Genomic DNA, 23,217 nt, shown 5'->3' with positions numbered 1-23,217 from the left:
GCCTTAGGTACGTCACGATAATGAGTATCTTACAGGATCATAGCTTGTAAGCATGGTCGATATTGTGAGTTTTCATCTGAAACGATAAAAGTAGGGGATCTAGAAAAGTGAATTTGAATATACCATCTCACTGATAAGAATTCATGCTGCTCACAACTGCTGTTCCAGATTCTGGCATTTCTGATCCTGATGTTCTTGATTACTTTCAGATCACGCTCTTAATGTTATTCCTGCAGTTACAGGAACTAGAAATGTAATTATTTTTTTAAAGGGAAGCTGAGATTCTGATAATATTATATGATTCCAGAACCCTAGGAAAAAACCTGCCTGTACCATAATCTAGTCTTGTATAGAATAAAAGCATGAAGATGTTTGTCTGTTTTCATTTATTCACAGTCTTTAAATATGTCCAAAAAGAACTGGGACTGCAGTGGCACTGCTCAAGCATCTGAAATATTGGCACTTGAATTGATGAACCAAGCCTGCTCTCTTCTGTATTTACTTGATTGAATATCACATTTTATAGGGTAATATTTCTCCAAAGAAGAATTTACAATCAATAAATACCTTGAGATGAGGATAAGGTTTATACTGCACAGTAACTGTTCCTTGTTGGCAGTTCTGAAATTCCAGTTAGAAGTGCCTCAGTCATCACATTTTGAATGTCTGGCATCTAGAAATCTCATTAAATAAAACAAAGCAGTAAAACCAACTATGTTTGTTCTAACCAGTCAGTGGAAGACTTTACTCATAGTTCTTGAGTATTCTTGCATGAAAATACTGCCTGTACAGTTACAATCATGGTGAAGTGTCTCTCTCAAAAATATATCTTGTATCTGGTTGTACCGAATTTATTAATGTAAGTCTTGATTGTAAAAGAAACTTAGCAAGTGCTGCATTGGTATCATCACTGATACTCCTTACTACCTGGGAGCCTGATGCAGTTGAGGACCCATTTGTGCTACAGGCTGTTCTAACATGTGGGATAATACAGTTTGTGTCTCAGAAGGTTTGCAGTCTGTCAGAGGGCTTCTCTCTGATTTAATAGCTTGTTATCAGCTGCTAAACAGGCCTCCTTGCTCAAGGTTGCTACCTTGTGAGGAAAGATAGATGTAAATTTTGTACAGGCTTTTTGGCCATCGCAATTCAAACTTGAGCACTGAGATTTTTTTGAGGCTGTTAAACCCAGTAAAACATCTCTGTCAGAGCCTGCCATGTACATCCTACTATGACAGTAAGTGGTGGAAGAAGCGGGGTGTGGGGATAAAAGAGATCTGAGACATAATGCAAGTAATCCAGTCATTCAGTTTTCTTATGTGTATATTGCACGGTTCAATGATATTCATGTTGCCAGAAACAGTATTTTGTTAACTTGTGTATCTTTCCTCATCACTTTCCCAAATGTGACCAAAATAAGATTCCTGTCTGCTTTTCCACACCACAGAAGTTAGGGATAGAGTTTTCACTTCATCTTGATGAGTTTCAATTCTTACCAAGTTCATGCTGAGGTTTTCCATAAATATCTAATTTTTCCATTTAAATGCATTAACTTCCCTATACTGTGCTTACCATAACTTTAGTCTCTGCTCCAGATGTAATACTCTTCTGCAAAAGGTAGTCTGGTTCTCTAGCATGGGTGGATAATCTCATATCATATGGTAGGAAGACAAAAATATGTTGTCGTGTCTCTGTTGAACAGCATGCTTCTGGGACTAAGGCTGTCTGGTTGCCCTGGGTTCCCTGTCCTTCCTTTCTCCTAGTGTAGAGGTCCCAGCAAGAGATGCAATCAGGAGATTTTCAAAATCTACTTGAAAGTAGAAGCAATACAGCAGGAATGAGTTGTACTCCAAAAAACACATTCCAGATTGCTAATCCCTCTTGTGTCTCTGGTTTTCCATAGCATCCGTGAAGGAACACAGGATTGATAGCTCATCATTAAGTCTGTTCCTAACACTGGCAGCTGTACTGTATATATCCAATTCGGACAGGTTCATGAGCACCTGCCCTGTGTGGCACTATCCACTACAGGTCAAACAGCACTGTGTGTCTTAATATTGAGGCCTGTTGAAAAGGCAATGACTGCCTATGTCCCAGGATTGTAAATTACAATTGGATTAAAATACTCACTGTAGTGAACCCTTTTACATAAACAAAAGAAACTTGCAGATCAATATGAATACATTGTATTGCTTTTTATCCCCGACCCCTGTTTTGTCTTGCAACAACGTATCTCTTGTAATTGAGTGTATTCAGAAGCTTATTGCAACTCGCTTTTGGTGTGTCCAACAGCTGTCCTTTTTCAGTTAAACTACCCCTTGAGGGTTTACTTTGTTTATAAGGCCCACAAGATGTAAATCAACAACAGTACTAATCAAGGCATATTATTTCAGTGATTCCCCATCTACTGTTTTGCTTTGAACAAAATTGGTAGAGCGGGGACTGTGTCTTCAGTAATACAAAGCATATTATCAGTAATATATAATTCTAAATAGTAGTTCAACCATTACAAAGAAATATTTGAAGAAATAATGTCTAATTTATTAATTGGTGAAGCCTTCTGTGTGATAACTGCACTGCATTTCACTTCTTTTGTAGAAGAGCCATCTCTTCCTAGGAAGGATTCTCTACAGTGCAGAACAGTTCAGCTTCTATCGAAGTTGATTTAAAAGTTTTTAGAAGAACGTGGGAATATCACAAGATCAGGCAGGTCTGGCTCCTTGATGCCATTGTTAAAAAACATTCATCATGGGGGTTCCAGTTCTCCTAAGCATGTTGTTGGGCACAAATAATTCAAGGATATCTCACCAAAGCCTTATCAAAGACTGCATATTAGTAATCTGGTCTTTATGGAAACAAAGACTATTTAATACACTACTGAGGCAGAAATAGGTCTAAGGAAGAACAACTCCTAATGAAGTTATAGAATTAAAACAGAACAAAATAAAATAGTATAACAAAAAAATAACCAAGAGCTTGATATTTTGTGGCAGTAGAGCACTGTAAACTGTATATGAATACCACAGTTGGTATTAATTTCTTGTGGTTGAAAGGTATGAGAACTTTCAACAACTAATAAAATAGCCAAATGTATATGTTAATCTTTATATGTGAGTGAGTGTAGAACGTTTCTAAATCATGCCTCTTGAGGTGGCTAGAATAGTCTATAGTGTCTTCAAGTCACAACAGGGAAATAAAAATAGAAATAAAATTGTCAGGAAAGAAAAAAATGCATCAGTTTTTAGCAACAGCAAATACTTAAGGTTTGATTGTGATGAGGAAGAGATAATTCCTTATCTTAGTGTAAGGACTGTATAGATTGTTTTCATCATCTGAGACAAATATGGGCATTATTTCACAGCCAAAGTTCTCTAAACTTTTGAAAGAGAAATTTATGCTTATTTTTGTAGAACAGCCCAGTTCCATTATGTTAGCAGAGTCAGAACTGGCTGTAACTATTGTCTGCAGCATAAATGCTAACTTCACCCTGGAGGAACAGAGCTGCTGCCTGTAAATAGCACCAATTCTCTCACTGGCTGATAGAAGAGCTGTTGAAGACTATTCTCTACCAAGATGAACAAAGATGCTGTTAGCACTTCCTCTTCTGAACTTTGCAGCCTCCTTTGAGTCACTTTGTGATCTGTTGTTTGAGTTGTACTGTTCCAGAAAATGGATTTCTGCATGCTGCCACTTAAAAAAAAAAAAAAAAAAAAAAAAAAAAAAAAAAAAAAAGACCCATATTTAGTTCAGTTCTCTTAGTTTTTTTTCAGTCTGCACTGAACGTAATTTTCTGTTAAGATTTGAATTTTGCTCTCAACTGCTTGCTTTCTACAAATCTTAATGTATTTAAGAAAAACTTCAGACTGCTTTATGATCAAAGGTACTATAAGATCATCTTACTATTCTGGCATACAATACGAAGTTCTATAAAAAGATATTTAATACATCTTTTAAACACTTCTGTTTGTGTATACAGTAATTACAGTAATCTTTCTCCAGAGGTAACTAGCTGTGTGTATCCTGCAGAGGAAAGTTAAACAAGCTTCAAATCCAAATAATATACCCCTTTGAGTCATGTCTTTAGTTAAGCTATATGTTGAGAAGTATATTGGTGGGAGGGTGGTAAATAGGGACATTCCCGTACTTAGTTTTCCAGAAAATGCTGAGGTTTTATTGTGTTTCTTTGAAAAAGCATTTGTACCTCACTGGAATACTAGCCCATATAACAAGTCTTATTTCATGTACTAAATTTAAAGTGCAACAGGCAGAAGAGAGGCCATAAAGAGTCTCCATCTACTTGACAGAGAAACCGTGAGCAACTACAAAATATGGATGAAAAGTGCAGCATGGCCCAGAATAAGCATGTGTGGATGATCACATTACTAACACTAGACAGCAGTCTTTGCTGGGTGTCATTCAATAGAAGTGTCCTATAAAAGCAATGGCATTATTTTTTTTAAATGGTGATCAAATTTAATTTGATCTCAAGATGTAATGTTGTCACCCCATGCATATTTTTAGCATTGTTTCTGAAGATGGTAGTTTGTTATCTTTTACAATGTATTGCATTCTGAAATTCCTACACCTATTCAAGCACCTGTATCTTCACTAAGACATGACACACTACTTCTAGTGCTTTAGTGTAAAATGTGTTATATTAGTTGCCCCTAAACCCTGTGTTTCAAATCTGAAATAAGAACTGTCTAGATGCAATGTAAGTAGTTTTTTGATGCATTTGGGGTTAGCAGTACTATTACTAAGACTTTAGTACCTGAACAGCTTTGGGGATAGAAAAATACTGCGATCAGCACTGTGACCCCGCATAGAATAGGAATGACAACAAGAAGTATGAAGCAATTCTAGTTTAAATGAAAGATTTGGATTTTGTGTTGAAAAGTGAAGACTTCTTTGAATGTGGGTGCAAGCAATTATTTACTATGTACCTCCCTCAATAAATATGTGTAATCTTAAAGGCACATTTATTGTGTTAGAAAAAAATTTAAAATACTTGCTCCTGTTACTTCAAAGAGCACGTTGTTATTAGTATCTTTACTCTTCAACATGATACGTTATAAACACTTATTTGGTTGCAAGAAATTGATTTCTGTTATTCTATTGTAAGAGGGGTCTTATGCTCACAGTATGTATTCTGTATTTTTTGAGAAGTGCATGCTTTATGATCAATAGGATTACATTGCAAGCTTAGTCATTCATGATTTATAGATTTTTATATAAGCATTAATTAAAATACATTAAAATCTCCATAGTTAATTATGCATTAACATTGTTCAAAAAAGCTTAATGCAAGTGGATACAAATGCATATGAAATAATCATGCCTAAAAAAATTCTATGTAACAACAATAAAAATGATGATGATGTTGGATACAAATCTTGGTCAGCAAAACTTGAAAATAAACAAAACTACAAGAAATTATACTTGCAAAATTCTTGAATAAATGATTGCTACTTGCCAAGTAAAGCTTAAGGGTAAGCATTTATTGTGGGGATTCAGTTGCTTTGGTTTGTTAACATTAGAGTTGTGTTGTTAATTCTGCCCCTTAGAGCACTACAGATTAAGAAAATGCTCAGGTTGATGTACACTACATTTTAGGACCTTTCAGACTACATAAATATCTGTCCCTACATTTTCAGCCTGCTCCAAAATGATTTAGTTGAATGTTAGTATTGTGAGACATTCTCCATGAAATCTTTCATTGTTTCATAATTTATGTAGTGCAAGTATAACAACTTGAGAAATGTAAATTTAAAGCATTGCAACTTCATGCAGCGTTTGTCTGAAATTGATTCTTCCTAGTCTTTCTCATGTGCTAGTTATAAGGTGGTATAACCTACAACATGATGCACAAGGAAACTCAGAAGCTCTCTTGTCTGGTGCAGATACCAGGCAGTTGAGGGTACAGATCAGCATAAGCATAAGTGTACATAAGCACACCTTGATCAGGTTGAACTGGTATAAACTTCTGAAAAACAGATAAAGACTTAAGATTAATATATAGTGTCATGCTGGTATGCTCCCTGTGTTACGTTAAAGTCCTAATTCTGCAACTGTCCATGCTCTACACAGCTAATGGACACCCTTGCTCAACTCTGGGGTAAACATGGTGACTTAGCAGCTGGGGATAGTCTAGAAATTAGTACATACCAGATCTATGTGGCTCATTCTCCTTCTCTGCATTCTCAGTTAAGGTGGCCCAGCATTCCTTGCAGCTTATTAGCCACCTTGCCCAAGGCTTTCACCATCTATAGCCATGATAGCCAACGTTGCTATCATGGAGGTGTGGATTATCTTGTGCTTACAGATGGGCCCAGAGCTATCAAAGAAGGCACAGTCATGGTGCTGAGCTGTGGGTGCAAGGAGCTTGTGCTTTGTCAAGGCTCAAAGTGCATTTATGAAGTCTCTCTATCACGTCTTTCCTTTTCTTATATTTACTTAATTTGTCTTAATTGTCCATGTTCTCCTGGTAGCTTCTTTGGTAACCAGTCCCTAAGGTTGGTCATTTCTTTTAATTGAGGTACAAATGTGGGACTTTATTGAATGCAATTATGTAATGGTAAACCTTGTACTGATCCTCTGAGAACCATTTTTCATAGTAACTTAACTGCAGAAAGACAGCTAATAAAGAATGAGTTAATAAGAGAAGCAATAACATTACTGAAAATACTATATAAGACATTGAGAAAATGTTTTGCTGCCTGAAGAAAGCTTAGATGTATGACATTGCATGTTAATGCTTCCCTATTTTCTTTTGAAGGATCGCCGCTTTAATGATGAGATTGACAAACTGACCGGATACAAGACAAAGTCACTCTTGTGCATGCCCATAAGAAACAGTGATGGAGAGGTTATTGGTGTTGCCCAAGCTATAAATAAGACTCCTGGAGGTGCCCCTTTTTCTGATGATGATGAAAAAGTAAGATTACCTTTACTTTTGTATTTTTTTTTCTTTATTTTGTAATTCATCAGACTCTTCTAAAGATACTTAATCCAAATAAGGAAATGGCATAGCACTTGTGTTAATGATGTTTTTTTAGAAGTGCTTAACATAAAATGTACAATTTTTTTATTCTTAACATAAAACACGTATCTGTTTGGTAAACATGGGAGATCTTGTGGCTGAAACTTTGACTTAATGGTCTCAATTTTGTAGTGGATCTTAATAGGAAGGCTTTTTTTTTATTTTTGAAAACTTACTTGTAAGAATAAATTAATGTGGAAAAACTATCACAGACACACTCCTAAACTTGCAGACTTTAAAAACCATCACATTCCCCTAGCACTTTCCATGGGATAAAATGCCTGTAGCATATGCAGAAGACATTATTTTAGACATTATGCATATACAACTCTATGCTAATCTAAAATACAGGAGACTTTCAAATACCCATGAAAGGACAAAGAGGACAGGAGAGGGACACTAGATATGTATATGAAATGAAATTTAGAGAGCAAAGTGAGCTCAAAAGGCAGGAGAATAGAGGGAGACACAAGGAGGAAACTTGAATTCAAGAAAGTGGGGAAAATAGATAAATGTTGCTGTTGAAGGCAGACATGTACAGATGAGCATGGAGGGAAAATGTGTGTGAAGCCAAAAGGTGACTGGGGAAGAGAATGGGAGAGGAACAGAACAGCAATTCTCTCTGCCCAGGAAAGAGCAATGGCCTCTCCTTCAAGCATTTAATAGGGAAATACACTTCTGTGTATTAAAATAATATTGAATCTCATTTTTGTGTAAGTGTAGTTAGAGGCAGAATTTTCCCCTAAAAGCACGTTATGCTGATTCAAAGCAATTAATATTTGATGCAGAGCCATTGTTGGTGTATGACATATATGTTGACATGTCTGTGCAATGGCAAAAAGAGATGTAAAGTAATGCTTGTTGGAAGGGGAAAATCTTGTCACATTGGTTCATCTAAATAGATGGAGATCATTTTTAGAATCAAAATAGCTTGACATGAATGAAAGGCATTCTAAAGCTAGATGTCTGGATTATCATCTTCTTTAAAATACATTCAACAAATATAAGTAGAGGATAAATTAGGTTAATAGTAAGAAAGGTTATGGTTTGACAGACTAACAATACAGATGACTCAGTTCCCCAGTTATACATAGTACTGTAGAGTGAGCTTTTAAAAAACTTTTATAAATGCTAACTAACTGTGGTTGCTCTTCACACCAACACTATCAGTAATTTTATAAAACTGGAAAAATAATTACAAGAAAAGTACCCACTGCAGTCTGTATGTATAATTGGCATTATCTTTGGGTTAGATGTTTTCTTCTAAACATGTGCTGAGTAACAAAGTCAGTCCTATCTCTGGCAGTATGACCTATTCTAGCACCACATTAAAGACAACTTTTCTGTGAAAAACTTATAAAAACTTTTTTCCATCAAAATAATTAGCTTTTGATTTCTGTTTCTGCAAGGTGTCTGTGTAACTGCTTCTGCATAGTGATTTAGCTTGAATTAAATAACTTCAAATTCTCAGAGGCTACTTTTTCAGACATTTGAAGTGACCCAGTACTACTTAAATTGTTTAGAAGTTATCTAAACTTATGTAACCATTAGTTTGCTTCTGAATTACTTTTGATTCTTGAAAATGTTGGATGTTGAATGTTGATTTGTTAACATACAATACAAACCTGGAAATATATGCTACAATGAGTAGCCAAATGCAAATTAAACAAAATGAGACCTTTTCTGAACAGGCTTTTTTCTGCACTTCTCTTTATCAGTACTCTCTGTGTTATGTGTCAAGGGAATTTTGTTTAAAATGCAGCCTTTATCATGGATGCTACATTTAATTATCATACATTCAACTAGCAAAACAACTGTGTACATGTGACTTGTGTATTACATGAACGTATTAATGTAAATATTTGATACCATTCTGATGCTGTGGCATTTGCTTCCATTCAGTGACTGCTGAATATTATCTAAAATAGCAAGTTGCCCATACTTCAATTGCCATCTTTATTTTTACTAGTCATTTATATCACTGTTATAATTATAAGCCTATATGTTAGAGCTCCTGAAGAATATATTAAATGGGTTCTGACAATTAGAGTTTATGGAAAAATGAATGAGAACATAACCATTATCATGCTCTGTAATAGATCTTAGATTTAATGGGGCCTGGCAGTTGGTGTGCTTTTATTTCCAAATCTGTGCTTTTTAAGTTTCTTCACTCGCTAATAGCCTAGACAGCATGATATACTGATGGGAAGTAAGAGAGCACACACTTTCAGGAGGTCTTGCAGGATTAGCTAGCAGGTTTGTTTGTTTTTTCTTTTAGGATATTGGCAAAAGTGGTTGTGAGGAAAGGGAGAAAGCAAAAACTGGGAAATCCTTTTCAGAATAAGAGAACCACCACCTGGGTATTGGGATAGTTTGTGCAGAAAAGCCTAATGAATAGCTGGCAATAGACATAAATCCAGCTTTATGTTCATGTTAGTTTCAAACAGTTAGTAGCTTCAGAATGGTTAGAAAATAAAATGTAAGTTACTACTCCTCTTCCCTGACCCCTCAAAGAAATGTCAGTATCATTTAAGTGTGATTATTGTTTGCAAGTGCCTGTCCTTTTAGTATTACGTGAAGCAATTAAAATAATCTGTTGGTTGTTTTTTTTGTTTTTTGTTTTTTTTTTTTTTTATAAAAGCTACAAGACTATATTGTATAATAAAATCTCAGTTGAGGGCACTACTACTGTCTTCAGTCAATAGGAAACAAAGAATTATATTTTCAATTAGAATTAAGTAGATGCTAGCATCATTTTTATGTACTCTTAGTTATTTCTAGGAAGTTAAGAGAAAATAAAATATTTAAGATTTGAGGAGATTTTTAATGCTCCCAAGCTGTAACCAAGTTTATATTTTGCAATATGTAAAAAAGGCTATTAGATTTCAAAGTTTTTCTAGTTTTGTTTTTCATGTGAAATTTTCAGTTTTTTCTTTTATATCTCTGACCATGGTCATAATAACACAGCACTGATAATGAGTCAAAGTGAATTTTCCACATGTAATGATGGTTTCCCACTGCCAAATTTATTTTCTTCTTTTGGTGTAAAGGATGTTTCAGCCAATTCATTGTTTAAGGGCAGAACTAGACTTGACAGCCACTGTCATGAGAGAAAACGTTTTTGTCTCCCCTACACCAGTGGCTCAGCTGAACAGACTGATTTCAGAGATTTCCAGTTTGATACAAACAATAGTAGAATACCTTATTACTTTTGTATAGCAGCCATCACTATTCCATTATGTTGTGTAATTGGTACCTGTTTGAAAAAATAGGCTGGTGACATACTTTTACATGTATTTTGCAAATGACTACGCCGGCTCATCTTCACAGAGATAGAGTAGGAAGATTAAAACCCCAAACCCTGAAAAGAACTGTGTATCCTGCATATGCATTCCAGGTACTGTCCTGAAGATTCATTTAAGTATTTGTGTTGTTTGCTGGTGAGTCATACTTGTTCTGGGACTGATGAGGAACTCAGCCTAACAAGAGCTTGACAGTCTGTAGTTTAGATTACTGTATGCCCTTTAGAGTCTTCTCAGATGCAGTGCCAAAATAAATGCAATCCTCCATCAGAGAGGCTTAATAAAACAGCAGCAGCAGCTTCACTGCCACATAAACTGGTGTCCTGGTTTTCTCTGGCTCTGACGTCCTCCTAGCCTGAAAGTGAATTGGCTGCGGGGAAGCTACCTGGGGCAGCCAGCTTGAATTAAATCCTGCTTGGTTTACCGAAAAGCAGTAGTCTGAATGCAGTGAGACCTGCCCTGGGAGGGGGAAGGAAGAACTGGATTTGGTTGTCTGTGTTCTGTGGATAGTTTTATTAAGAAATACATATATCCAGATTCCAGGATTTAGCTGGTGTATGTTTGGTTTGTGGGGGCTTATTGGAGCATGAGAACACCGTATATTCATTTATATTTCTTAAACTCCTCATAGCAGCTCTGCGATTCTAAATTGCCCAATTTAGTGTGCTGCTCTTGGTCCATATTAGTTAAGGCTTAAATATGTTCTGTACTGGGTCTACCATAGTGATGAATGATTTCCAGGGATTTTGCTTTACCCTGTTAATTTGTTCTCTGAGTTTTTGCATGATGGGCTTAAAGTCAGGCTGGTAGGTAGTGATTTCAAAGTCAGTTAGGATGGTTTCTTTATCTTAGAGAAGTAATCAACTGTAAATAAAACTACTAGGGAAGGGAGTGATCTGAAACAGGCAAGCATCTCTGGCTGTTGTGAAAATGATGAACTCAGCTCTGAATGTGTGGAATTTACCAAAAAAATCACCTGAAAATTATTTTGATGGGTCCACTAGAAAGGAATATAAGAAACAAATTAGGTAAAGAGTTTTTTCATGTTTCATATATTGCAGTATGTGATGACCTCCTGCTAAAATCTACCTTGGTTCTCTGAAAATCTGCATGGCAGTGAGACTCCAAAAGCTATTATATAAAACTGGCATAATCTTGAAAGGTATCACGTGGCCAGTATGTCACTTACATACCAATGCAAGAGACAAATTCACTGAAAGAAGGCAGAAAATAACAGACATTTGAAGGATGAAGGTGCTGAAGCACTACAGCTATCTGGGAAAAGCCTAATGGTCTATTAGGCACAGTTCTCAAAGTACTTGCTATGCAAATCTAAATTAAAATAAATCACAGCAACTGAACTCTCTTGCTGGGGGAGTTCAAAACAATTTGTCACTGGAATATTTGATTTATCAAGGCAGCTTCACAACATTGGTTTGTAACCAACAGTACCAAATGACTACAGTGACAAATATTTGAATGGACTTCTTTCAGACTTGCATACATTCAGTCATGTTTCCAAGTTAAGCTGAAAGTCTAGATTTCTTTTTAATTACAGAACTCTATAAATGTGCTTGAAACATAACAAATATATATCTGTATCTATACCTCTGTTTTGAGACTGGCAGTTAATATTTGAGTTGGGCATTTTTATCTCTGAGGTACGGAAACATGTCTAAGATGTATCTTGCAGTGATATTTCAGTGAACTATTTATTTTTTCAAATCTAAATATGTTGCTGAGCGTTTATGGTACGCATTACACTAGCTCCTTGATACCCGTTTGAGGCCTCTAGCTGCTACTGTAAAACAAATCAACACATTGTCAGATTTGGCATTAGGAAGGGTTTCTCTATAGAACAGTTCAGTGAAGGTTTTAATGAGTTTTTTTGTGGGGACTGGGGATTTGTTCTTGTTTTGTATGATGGTGAGAGTGAGGAAGGTATCTGAATTCTTCCTGTAATTGCCAGAAGGAATCTGAACCTGTTGGCTTTTCCCATATTTCCTGTGCTTGTATCTTCTTAATTAATACACAGAGACTTAAACAAATAAGAGCTCTTGTCTGTAAACCTAGACTGTCAATTGCCTAGTATTTGTAGTATTTGACTCAAAGCTCAATAAACTGACACAATCTCTGCTGACTTTACTGGCTTTTAAACAGCAAACCTCTGCCTGTTTCTACCATAGGAGTATTTCAGTAAATGCAGACCCCCCCTAAGTCTATTTTATGAAACTTAAATTCATCCAGGTCAGTGTGTTGTAAAGAAATCGGTTAAGGATCAGTTTTGGCTTCTGTATCCCCTTCCAGTGGATGCAAATGGGCTCCAGTAAGTTGAACAGTTTCTGTTGTAGACTGTGCTGATGATCAAACACCTCTGAGATACCTAGATTCACTGGACATAAAGATGACTGCTTAATTCCTTTTGTGAACTTTTGTTAAAGTCAGCAAACTGGAGAGGTTGTTATGCCAACCGTACCCCCAACACAACAAGGTCAGAGTTTCCCCTGAGTTAAGTTTAATTTTTTTTTTTTTTTACCTAGGCGATATTTTCAGCTGGCTAGACTCTGAAGTTGCCTCTGAGCTTGAAAAAGGTGATCGGATTTAGAAATGGTAGTCAGTATTGGAAACTGAGCCATACAAAGAGCCATAAAACAGAATAAAACTTTCATAATATTTGTTAGATGCTGGTGATCAAAACAATCTGGTCGGTGCAGTGAAGAAACCTGTATGTATGTCTTTCCATGTTGGGCCTCATCTCTGTTCAGCTCTACGAGAACTGTGTTGAATCTAATAGCAGTGTGGGAACTACTGGTTTTATGTACCCAAAGCTTATGTTAAATCTATCCAGTAGATGCTTTAGATAATCTTTGTGTCTCTTGAATCGTCCATTTCAAGTGGACTAAAGAATCAGTAGCATTGTAGTGGTTATTGTAAGATGGCCTCCACAACTGCATGAGGACTTAAGATGTTTTCATTGTCTAAAATGCAGACACACGGAGCCCTGAGCCTTCAATAGGCTGATGATAATAAGCAGTGATTTACAGCCTGAAATACTAAGGTTTTTTTCCTGTTCTATTTGGCTGTTTGTGGAAACACCCTGATTGATTTCCTAGGAAATTGGAACCCTTTTCTTTGGTGTGAGGGCATTAAGTATTTATATCTAACGTGGCATTTGAGAACACATATTGCTGCTTTCCTTCATGCTTATTTCAGTCATGTTATCAAAAATTATACTTGCAATTATTTTTATTATGTCCCTGTTTGGCAAAACTCCAGAGGAGTTATGAGGATAAGTGAGCCATTAGAGACATTAATTATGAAGCATTCAGTAGTGTCTTGTGTTTAAGTCTTACTAAGAGACCTTTGGGTCTTCCTGCAAATTCTGAAGCATAAAAATAGCCCTGGAGCTTGTGTTCTGTTTTCCCCTTTCATTGGTGTTCACAAGAGGTTGCAGCAGGCCTAGAGAAAGGAGTCCAGATCTCAACAAGTCAAACACATGAACAGATTTTACAGGAAGACTGGCAATGCAACAAACTGCTGTGATCATGGATGCCTTTGTGCAGCCACACTGTATTCTTCATTGAGAAGCAGAATAGTGCGAAGTTTTCAACAGAAAGCTCAGAAGCCAAAAATTCTGCAGTTCTGATGGTAATTTTCAGATACTTCATTAACTAGAAACTGTGATGTTAATAATACTTTTATCTTTTTTTTATGAACACTATATTAATAGAATTTTCACTTAAATGCTTTGAATACCAGAACAACAATACAGAGGCTCAGGAGGATTAGAATTTTGTTTGGTTCATCTGTCAGCAGAAAGTAAGCCTGCTGCAAAATAGTCTGAGGGCTAAGATCTGTATTTGTGTTACAGTAACTCTTAAGTACTTTCCATATAAGGAATTAACTAGAAAAGTGTGTTTTCTGGAGAAAACCATGCTATTGCATTACCTAAGGAATAAAGTTTTTACTTTCAGATCTTTTCCTTTTTTGGGAAAAAAGCTCCCTTACACCAACTAAATTGTTTTGATCAAGTGGCTCATTACAAAAATCTTGTTTGCTTTCAGTGAAACCTGCACTGGGGCCTTGTTACGAAAGAACATAAGAGGAAACCTTTCCGGCCAGCAGCTGGTGAAGCCTTAATTTCTGACAATTAGTGGAGATGTGCCCTGTGGGCTGGATGGGAGGACTTTGTCCCTAGTGAAGTTTTTTTGAACTTCCATCAGTCTGTTCAGTTCTCCATAGCTGTTCTTCATAATAACTTCAAGGCTTGATACACTTTTAGAAAACAGCATTTCACATCTCCTGTGAATTGCTTATCTTTCCTGAAGCAGAATGAAATGTTCGTACAGCAGTTCCTGCCATCAAAAGTATTTCCCACTGGAATAGTGATGCTGAGCCTGTCTGTAGCTATAGGTTACACTGTGAGATATTGAAAACTGCTTAGTAAATCATTTTGCTAAAAATTAAGTCAACCTCTGACCTTCATCATGTTATTACTGGCTTCACAAGAAACTGTAATTAAAACAGTATTGTCATTCTGGCATGGACTCATGGCATGCCCTTGGACAAATCACTTTACAGTGGTCTCTCTTCTGAAACATAATTCTAAAAATGATATTAGGTGGTTCCATATGTACTATCAGACTTTCCATTTTAAGTATGCTTACTTTATTATAAGGATATTTTCCCTTTTGTTGAGCTCAGCTTGAGCTTTTGAAGCCTTGTTGAATGCTTTATTTGCATGCAGCAGCTATAATCTGGACAGACTGGTTAGAAAACACCAAAACAATTTCACAAAAATCAGTTTCAGATGTTTAGTAGCCAAAGATTTACATGCAATATTTCTCGTATCTATGAAAACTGGGCCACCCTGCTGTCCTTGACTGGTTTGCAAAAGTATAAGTGGTCTATAATTGGTGAACTCCTGATTGTATGTTAGAAGGAGCTCAGTCTTCCATGCTATCTTTGCAAATGCCAGCCTGCAAAATTCATGTCTGCATCCCAGCAGCTGGAGTGCGTAAGCAGCAATGTACCTGTAATCCCTGCTAGAAGTGTATAGGAATTAATTTCCCTGTATCTGGGAGAATGGATGTTTAATTCTGTGGTCACAAATGAATAAATCTCTTGTCCCCTTCTTTCATAGGAACATAAGATTGGCCACCTCAGATGAAAGGTCTGTCTAACCCAGTGACCTTTTTCTGTCAGCTGCTGAAAGCCAATGCCTGGGATGAGGCGAGCATGGGATGGTATTTCTCTCATGTAGTCGAACCAATTTCCTGTGACTTGCGGCTCAGGGTCTGACATGGTCTTTGCACTGAATACCACCTCAGGGATTTTCTACTTCAGAATTTATTCAGGCATTTCTTGAAGTGAGACAAATTTCAAGCTTTCACAACATCCTGCATGTTGTGTGAAGAACTGCTATGTGACTTCCATTAATTTCATGTTTTTCTTCCTTGTTTTGCTTTTAGTGAACAATGAAGAGCTGTTCACTATTAATTTTCATGACAATTGTTTTGCCCTAAAGAGCTTCAGCCTCTAAAAACTGAAGTGACTGGTGCAACAGTCTTTCCTGCAGTCAGCTGCTTTGGCAGGAGGGGTGCCTGCTCCCCAGAGCCCTGGGCGATGCCTCCAGTCTGCTGTGGCAGTTGGTACTTTCCATATCTGGAGAAATGGAAGGCATTTGAACCATTTTTTTTTTGTTGTTGTTGTATACTCTAGTCTGAAAAACCAAGAACTGTAATTTCCTTAGTGTTTTAAAACTGTCAGGTATGCCCAAAACGGATTTTGAAAGTCAGGGCAGGTCTTCATTGCTTGTTGGCATCTTGGTGTCACTGCATTACCAGAACATTAAAAAAAGTCTTGTTTATCATCTAACCTAGCTAGTCTGCTTCGCTGATTGTTAATTTTAGCAAGCACCGCTACTGTCCTATCAGATACTGGACCTATCAGATAATTGAACCACATTGTTCATAATCATAAATGGTGGTCAGATTCCAGCAAGAAATTATGCAGTGCACTTCAGGTAACTCTTAACAGATTAAGCAAATTGTGTTTAGGAAAATATTTCATGTGAACAGCATAGTGATACAGGCAGGGGCACTAGGAAAAACACTTAATTTAACAGTCCTTTGTGAAATCTGTGAGTAAGCACCTCAACTGTCAACTTGGTCTGTGGGGTCCCCTTTTACTTAGAATATTTACCCACATACATTTTTAGTGAAACAGAAAAGTATTTGTACTGGCAGCTATCAAGGCTACAGTCTTTGGACTGAATTTGACATGAATTTAACCTTAGCATTAATTTGCTGGCAATTTACTATGTGGTAGAATGGATAAAAACTAATCTTGGGATTTTTTCTTTTTTTTGTGTTTTTTGCTGTATAAGAACAGACTAGAATTTTGTGATGCTGGTGTCATGGTTACAAGGCAAATACAATGACAACAGCTCTCTGGCATAATAGCTCTCTGGTGTTGTGGCACAATTCCAAACTGAGAGGTGAGTGGAAATGTCCTGGAGCTGTAGTGGACAGGGCCCAGTGTGTAGGGCTCTTGTGGGGTCCCAAGTGTGGGGAGGCAAGTTCCAAGTGGTGATGGACCTGTGGAGATCAGAGCGCTGAGGATGTCCTACTGCCATGTGGTGAGGTGCCAGAGGGATGTCTTGTAGGACAGTGGGGCCATGTGTTGTGGTCTGAGCTGGAGCAGCCCTGTAGCCTCATCCTACAGAGCCGAACAGCTATGAATATGGTACTTTCTACTAAGGAGAGGAGGATTTGAAAGGAGGAAGCTTGCCAAGGCATCTTACCATAAGCGCAATCTGAATTTTCCTTTTCTGTCACACACAGGGGAAAGCATGTTTAGTGTAGTTGGGGGGGGCTACATACTTGCTTCTGTACTTGAATCACAAAGTTTTATAACCTGCTCTAGCCACTGGTTTCAGGGCTTGCCCTTCAACTCAAGGTGTAAAGTCATGAGCTTTTAATCCTGTATCTCCAGAAATTTTGGTTCTCAGTGATGGCAAAGATTGTTACTATCCTACTGGACATGCACAGCAGTTGAAATGTAGCCTCAATAATACAGCTGTCACAGGGGTAAACTCTGATTTCTAGTCTCTTAAAGGATATCAGATAACTCTGAACCTGAAGTTGGCAAAATTTGACAGAGCAGTAGGGATGTTGATGACTTATAAAAGCTGAAGCCTGCCTGCAGAAGTGTTAAACCAGCAGATCAGCAAGAAGCTTCTCAGTAACAAATTAGAGCAACAAAATACTGCATTTAATTGAAGTTTTGAGAAAATACGCAATTTAGAGACTGATTTTCCTTATAAGTGGAGACATTATCTCTGGTTTTGTGTGATCTCATGAACATCTGACAATCTGACCACTGAGTGATAAACTCAACAGCTGCTGCCAGCCCAAGCAGTTCATGTACAAATGAAAGCATTTTATTTTTCTGAAGTGTGTTTTGGGAAATTGCCGTACACAGGGAGCAGAGGCCATTCCAATGAGATGTGAAAAGGTGTAAACCAATGTCAGAGCCTGTAAGAATGAGCTGGAGCATTTCATGTGCTCAGCTATCAGTGTTATCAGGTTTGAAGCTGCTGCATTGCTGTTTACACTGGGGAGCACAGAGGTGAGTATTTTCCTTTTTTATTTTTTCCTCAACCTACTAAAGATTTTCATATATTCTTTAAAAATTAGGTTCCATTTTCAGAGTAGAAATAGTGGAAAAGAATGGTGAGAAACTTATACATAGAACAGAGTCTTAAGGAGGATTTAATGTACTTCAATCAACGAAATGATTTTTTCCACTAACTACTCAGTGATCATATTCCTCACTGATGTAATGCTAAGCTAATATATCCTGAACATTAAAGCAAAATACTTCAATTATCATTTCATCACGTTCTTAGACTTTTAATGAAAACTGAACTAGAGATGAATAATCTGGATTGATTCTAATTTAATTTATTCTAATTTGAATGGGCTTCTGTTTTTCTTCTGCTGTCAGTTTTGTGGATTTTATGAGAAAAGATAAGTCAGATAATAAGATCTATTTTTGCTTATATAAAAAGATTAATTTAGATGTTAGAAGCTTGTAGTAGAATGTGATGTTGAATCTGGAAATATCTAACTCTTAAAAATATCCATGAGGTACTGTTTTAAACAGTACCTGCTTTTCTGGCATAGCTGCTGGAATTCTGATGTGAAGTTAATCAGGCAGTGAGATTTTATGTGAATATGATTATGAAGGCTATGAAAGTATCAGGAACAATAACCAGAACATTGTGTGCCTGTAATAGCAGCACAACTGTGTTGGTTTTCTTTTTTAAATGAAATTATTTTGCATTTACTTTTCTCTCAATATTTTATTTTTTTGAGTCAATCCTATGTTCTGCTTTTGCTGGAGGACAGAGGTCACTGACTGGCAGCAGCTGCTGCTGGGAGTACCTGTTGCCGTGCCTAATGGTACGGTTATCGTATCCCTGTTAGTCTGGTGTTGGGACTACTGAATTAACACTCAAATCTGTGGTCTTATGATTGGTACTGTTGCATCAATCAGAGCTGCCTACTGACAACTTATCACTTTCATTTGCAGTTACTATCATACAAAAACCCCTGAGAATGGGCTGACTGCAAAACAGCATTCAGAAATACATGTAGGAGTGCAGAAACTGTTGTCTGTTTAAGACAGGATTTTGCAGCAGGGGGAGAAGTGGAGGCAGGAGAGGACAGGGCTGGGGGCACAGCAACAAGTGATGGAGAAAGCATCCCGAACTCCTGTGTTTGAGTCTAGTGCTCACGTGCCACCAGAAAAGGGTCTCGCCCCCTCTAGCGGCTCGCAGTCCTGCTTGGTTGTGATAATAGAAAATTAAAGGAGCACGCGTAACTAGAGTAGTGCCTCTCGAAGATAAGTTGCGACTCTCCTTTAGTTTAGCGTTTCTGGTGTTAGGACTTTTGTTGTTGTTGTTTTTAGCACTGAGAGATGGCGGCATGACTTGTAAGTGTTAATTAGCTATCAAGTGAGTTAGCCGTCTTCGCGCTGCTGCCGCGCTTTCTGAGGCACCTCACCTGCTCCGCCCCGCGGCAGCCCAGCTGCCTGCTGGGACCGCCGCCGCTGCCTGCAGCGCTCCGCCCCGCGCCAGCGGTTCCCGCGCGGGGCGCGGCGGCTCGCGCGGCGCGGCCGGTGGCGTGGGCTGCGCACGCGCGCCCCCTCGCGGCTGCGCGGCGGTACGGCACCTGCCGCGCGCTCGGGTCCGCCGTTCCACGGCGGATTCCGCCAAAAACTTCATCAACCTGACTTCCCCCGCTTGCACGTGCGGTTCTGACAACGCCCGCAGAGGCCTCTCCTTTCTGCCCGCGATCCCGAAGAAGCAGAGAGGGTTCTCTAAGCACGTGTGCTTAGGCAGAAAGATAAAACCAGTTAGTTTTGATTTTGGTGTTTTGTTTTGGTTTTTTTTTTTTTTTTTTTTTTTTGCTCCATACTTTCTCTGCAACTGACTTACACAAGGTCGATTTTTATATTAATATCCTTGTCACATGTGAATAACTGAGACTTCACTTTAGAGTGAAGTACTCAAACACTAGTAGCTGCCCGAATTAATGTCATGTTCACAACTGCACTCAGAGCTTTCCATGGGTCATGTTTGCTTAGGAGAAATGTTTTGCTGTTTCTTCTCCTGTGACTTTGTTGTGTAGCCTCACACCTTATTTGACTCTCACTTTTCAATATTGTTCAGAAGATGACAAGATGAGGAGATGATCAGGTTCAACAATGGACTCAGACACCTGCAGCAAGACTGTAAGTGTACTTAGGCATCTTCACTCAAATATAGTCCTATGGCTACCTGATCCAAGAAATGCCTTGCCCTCAATAGCTACCCCCCGTTCATCCCCAGTTATCCAGTGTCTGCGTACACTGATGCGTCAGTGTCATCAATTATTAAAAACTGAACAATCTTTTCTTTTGTTAGATGCTGAAAGTAGCTGAACATTTTCCAACAGGACAATTTTTTGAGTATTTAGAGCCCTATCACATTTTAGATGTTTAAGGTAAAAGTTTCCAGGCTAATTTATTTTTATCAGGCAGAAATTCTTTTGACTTTTGCCTTTTTATTTTAATCTACTTATAGTTTGAGGAAAAATATATATTTTTAAAAAACATTTTCTTTGTTAAGCTATTGCACACCAAATTTCTGGAGAGAAAGCCTTGACGTTTGGCTGTGAGCTGGAAACACATTGGGTACTGTGAGGAGCCCAGCGATATCCATGTGGTTTAAAAAAAAAAAAAATATATATATATATATATTTTTTTTTTAATTATGTCCTCAGAAGTTTGTCATTGTGCTTTCTAGTTTATGGTTCATTCTACACCTCTCCTCTTTTTCTTTTCCCACTTTAACAGTTGTATCACTCTTTTTGTAACAGACAGTGTACCCCAGTGCTGTACATGAAGCCCGTCTTCTCTTACTGTGCTCCCTTTTTCTCATCCTCTTGCTATCCTTTTGCTAATGTCTGTTTTGTCCCTATGCTTTGTGCAGGTGGGGGCATTTATGACAGGGGTAAGAGTCTCAATAGATTTGCTGTTTGGTAGAGCTCAGCATGTATCTCTTCTCACTCAGACACTGAACACAGTGGTAGAAAAGGTCATTGCACAAAATCTTTCAGTGTTATAAGAACTTCTGCATGTTCAAAGAACTACTAGATTTCATACTAATGAAAGTTACTACTGGAGGTTATCAGTCTGACACTATTTGTCATACAGCATCACGTGTCTCCACTTTCAGATATTACTGGAAGTGGATACTAGGATATTCTACATCCTTGGTCCCCACTAAATTATATGCAGATAGGAACAACTACGTTAACTTGATCTATAATGTACAATGCAGTAGGTCCATTCTTTTTGAGCTTTTCTTACTTATTAAGCCTTTTAACCATTTTATTTCTATTGTTTATAAATTTCCTTTGTTTTTCTAGTTTATCTCTGAATTTAGTTTTTATTAATGTAATACTGTTTTATTTCTAACTTATTATTCTGTAATACAAAGGGATTTTCTCCTCACTTTCTGCTGTACTCATCCTTGTCATGCAGGAACCTAAAGGTAGCAAAGCAAATGAAAGATTCAGCTTAAAAAAAAAAAATAATTAAGAATTAAAGAGGAAAATTGGAGAGTATGGTAAGTATGGAAATGGTGACTATCCATTGCCAAGGCAAAGTGGGGCACTTTGTAAGACACATCAGCAGAAGGGTTGCTCATCTATTACACAAAAGTAGAAATTATAAAAGGGAAAGGATCTACCAGATACAAAGAGAAACAATTCTGGTCATGGTAGCAGTAGTGGAGAACATCACATCATTGCATCTGCGGTGCAGATAGACAACACAGGATGGTAGGTTGTCTTCTGCTTGCCAGTCTAAATAATAGCATATCTGAGGGGCTCATTGTGTACTCTTAAATATGTAAGGAGAAGGAATATAATGTGGAGAAAGGGGAGGGGGAAAAACAACAACCACAAAAAAACCCCAAACAGACAAACCCAAAGAACCAACAAATCAACCCTGATATAATTTGATCTTTGTATGTAGGGTAACTTTAATTGTTGAAGAATTGTCTTGAAATAATAGGTAAAGCCTCAGGAGTTTTTGTAAGATGTTTACTTTCACACCCCTTTTTTAAGAGACAAAATTGGTGATAAATTCAGTCTTCTAAGTATTTCTTAATTTTTTTTCCTGTTATATTTTGGTCAGTACTAATACTTTAGGATAGCTTTTGTCAGGATGCTAAGTGCAAAAATATTCTAGGGTAGTTTGGTTTTTTGAACCTGTGTTTTAACATACTTCTAACATATTCTGGTTTTTGACTTTTCATCCCTCAGCCATGCTTTTCTGCAGCAGTGCTGTCTGTGTGGTAATAAGTTTCAGAGGAGTGGTAACAAGGTTTCATGCAAGTTTATGAACTTTTTCAGAAAGTCGCCTCTCCATTCTAGCTTTTTGTCCGTAGCTGTCTGCTTTGATTACCAGAACATTAATGCCTTTTCTAGAGCTCCAAATTTGTTTCTTTTGAGTTGTAAAGATGAGAACACCTCCTGCCCTAGGTTAAATTGAGGGGTGGAGGAGAAGTATATGAGGAGAGAGATTAAATAGTCAAAAAGAAGCACTCCATAAAATGAAGACAGATTGGTCTGCCTAACTGGGTTGTTGAAGTGCTCTGGGATATTGTATCTGCTTAAGAGCTAAATAAAAGTAATAGTTCCAATGTGGAAGCTAATGTGTCTTTAAGACCCTTAAGTCTTTTGTTTGTTTGTTTGTTTAAACAGTAAAATGCTTTGCACAAGTCCAGGTAGATGATGTCAGTTGCCCTACCCTTATCCATCAGTTCTGTAAAACCACTGTAAAAGTCCAACAAATTCATTAGGCATGATTTGCCCCGAAGTGAAGCCATGTTGGCTTTTGCCAATGACCTCTTTATCCATGTGCTCCAGCATAGTCTCCAGGAGGATCTACTTTATGATCTTGCTGGGCACAGAGGTATTATCCTTCACTATCATTTGTTTTCCCTTACTGTGTGTTTTTTTGAAACAGATTTTTGTGTCTTTTTAAATTAGTGAAGGGAATAGGCATACTTTTAACAAGTTGTTAATAAAGCTATAATCACTAATATTAAAATTATATTCAAGGTATCACACAACTGAGAGTTATACACCACACCAGACTTGTGGGGGACAAGGTTTTATAGGTGATTGTAAGCCCTGATTGTAAATGGCCTGTTTACTTGTAACTACTTAGGCTTGAGAGCATGCCAAGCACAGAGTTTGGTAGCTGAGAATTCATTGTAGCTGACAGAAGTCTTATAAGGAGAGGTCAGCCTAGAGGTAG

At 37.6% G+C, this 23,217-nt stretch overlaps 1 protein-coding gene across 1 annotated transcript in view; it reads left to right on the top strand.

Moving 5' to 3' along the window:
* PDE11A (phosphodiesterase 11A) overlaps positions 1-23,217 on the top strand; it is a 137,022-nt gene that overhangs the window by 10,699 nt on the left and 103,106 nt on the right. The window contains exon 2 of the mRNA XM_033010958.2: positions 6,773-6,931. Within this exon, the coding sequence (XP_032866849.2) occupies positions 6,773-6,931 (159 nt within the window). The remainder of the gene's footprint in view (positions 1-6,772; positions 6,932-23,217) is intronic.

This window comes from Tyto alba, unplaced genomic scaffold (assembly GCF_018691265.1).
Source record: "Tyto alba isolate M040663 unplaced genomic scaffold, T.alba_DEE_v4.0 Super-Scaffold_7, whole genome shotgun sequence".
Taxonomy (NCBI): Eukaryota; Metazoa; Chordata; class Aves; order Strigiformes; family Tytonidae; genus Tyto; species Tyto alba.
Note: the sequence above shows the minus strand (reverse complement) of the source record. Positions and strands in the feature narration are given on the sequence as shown.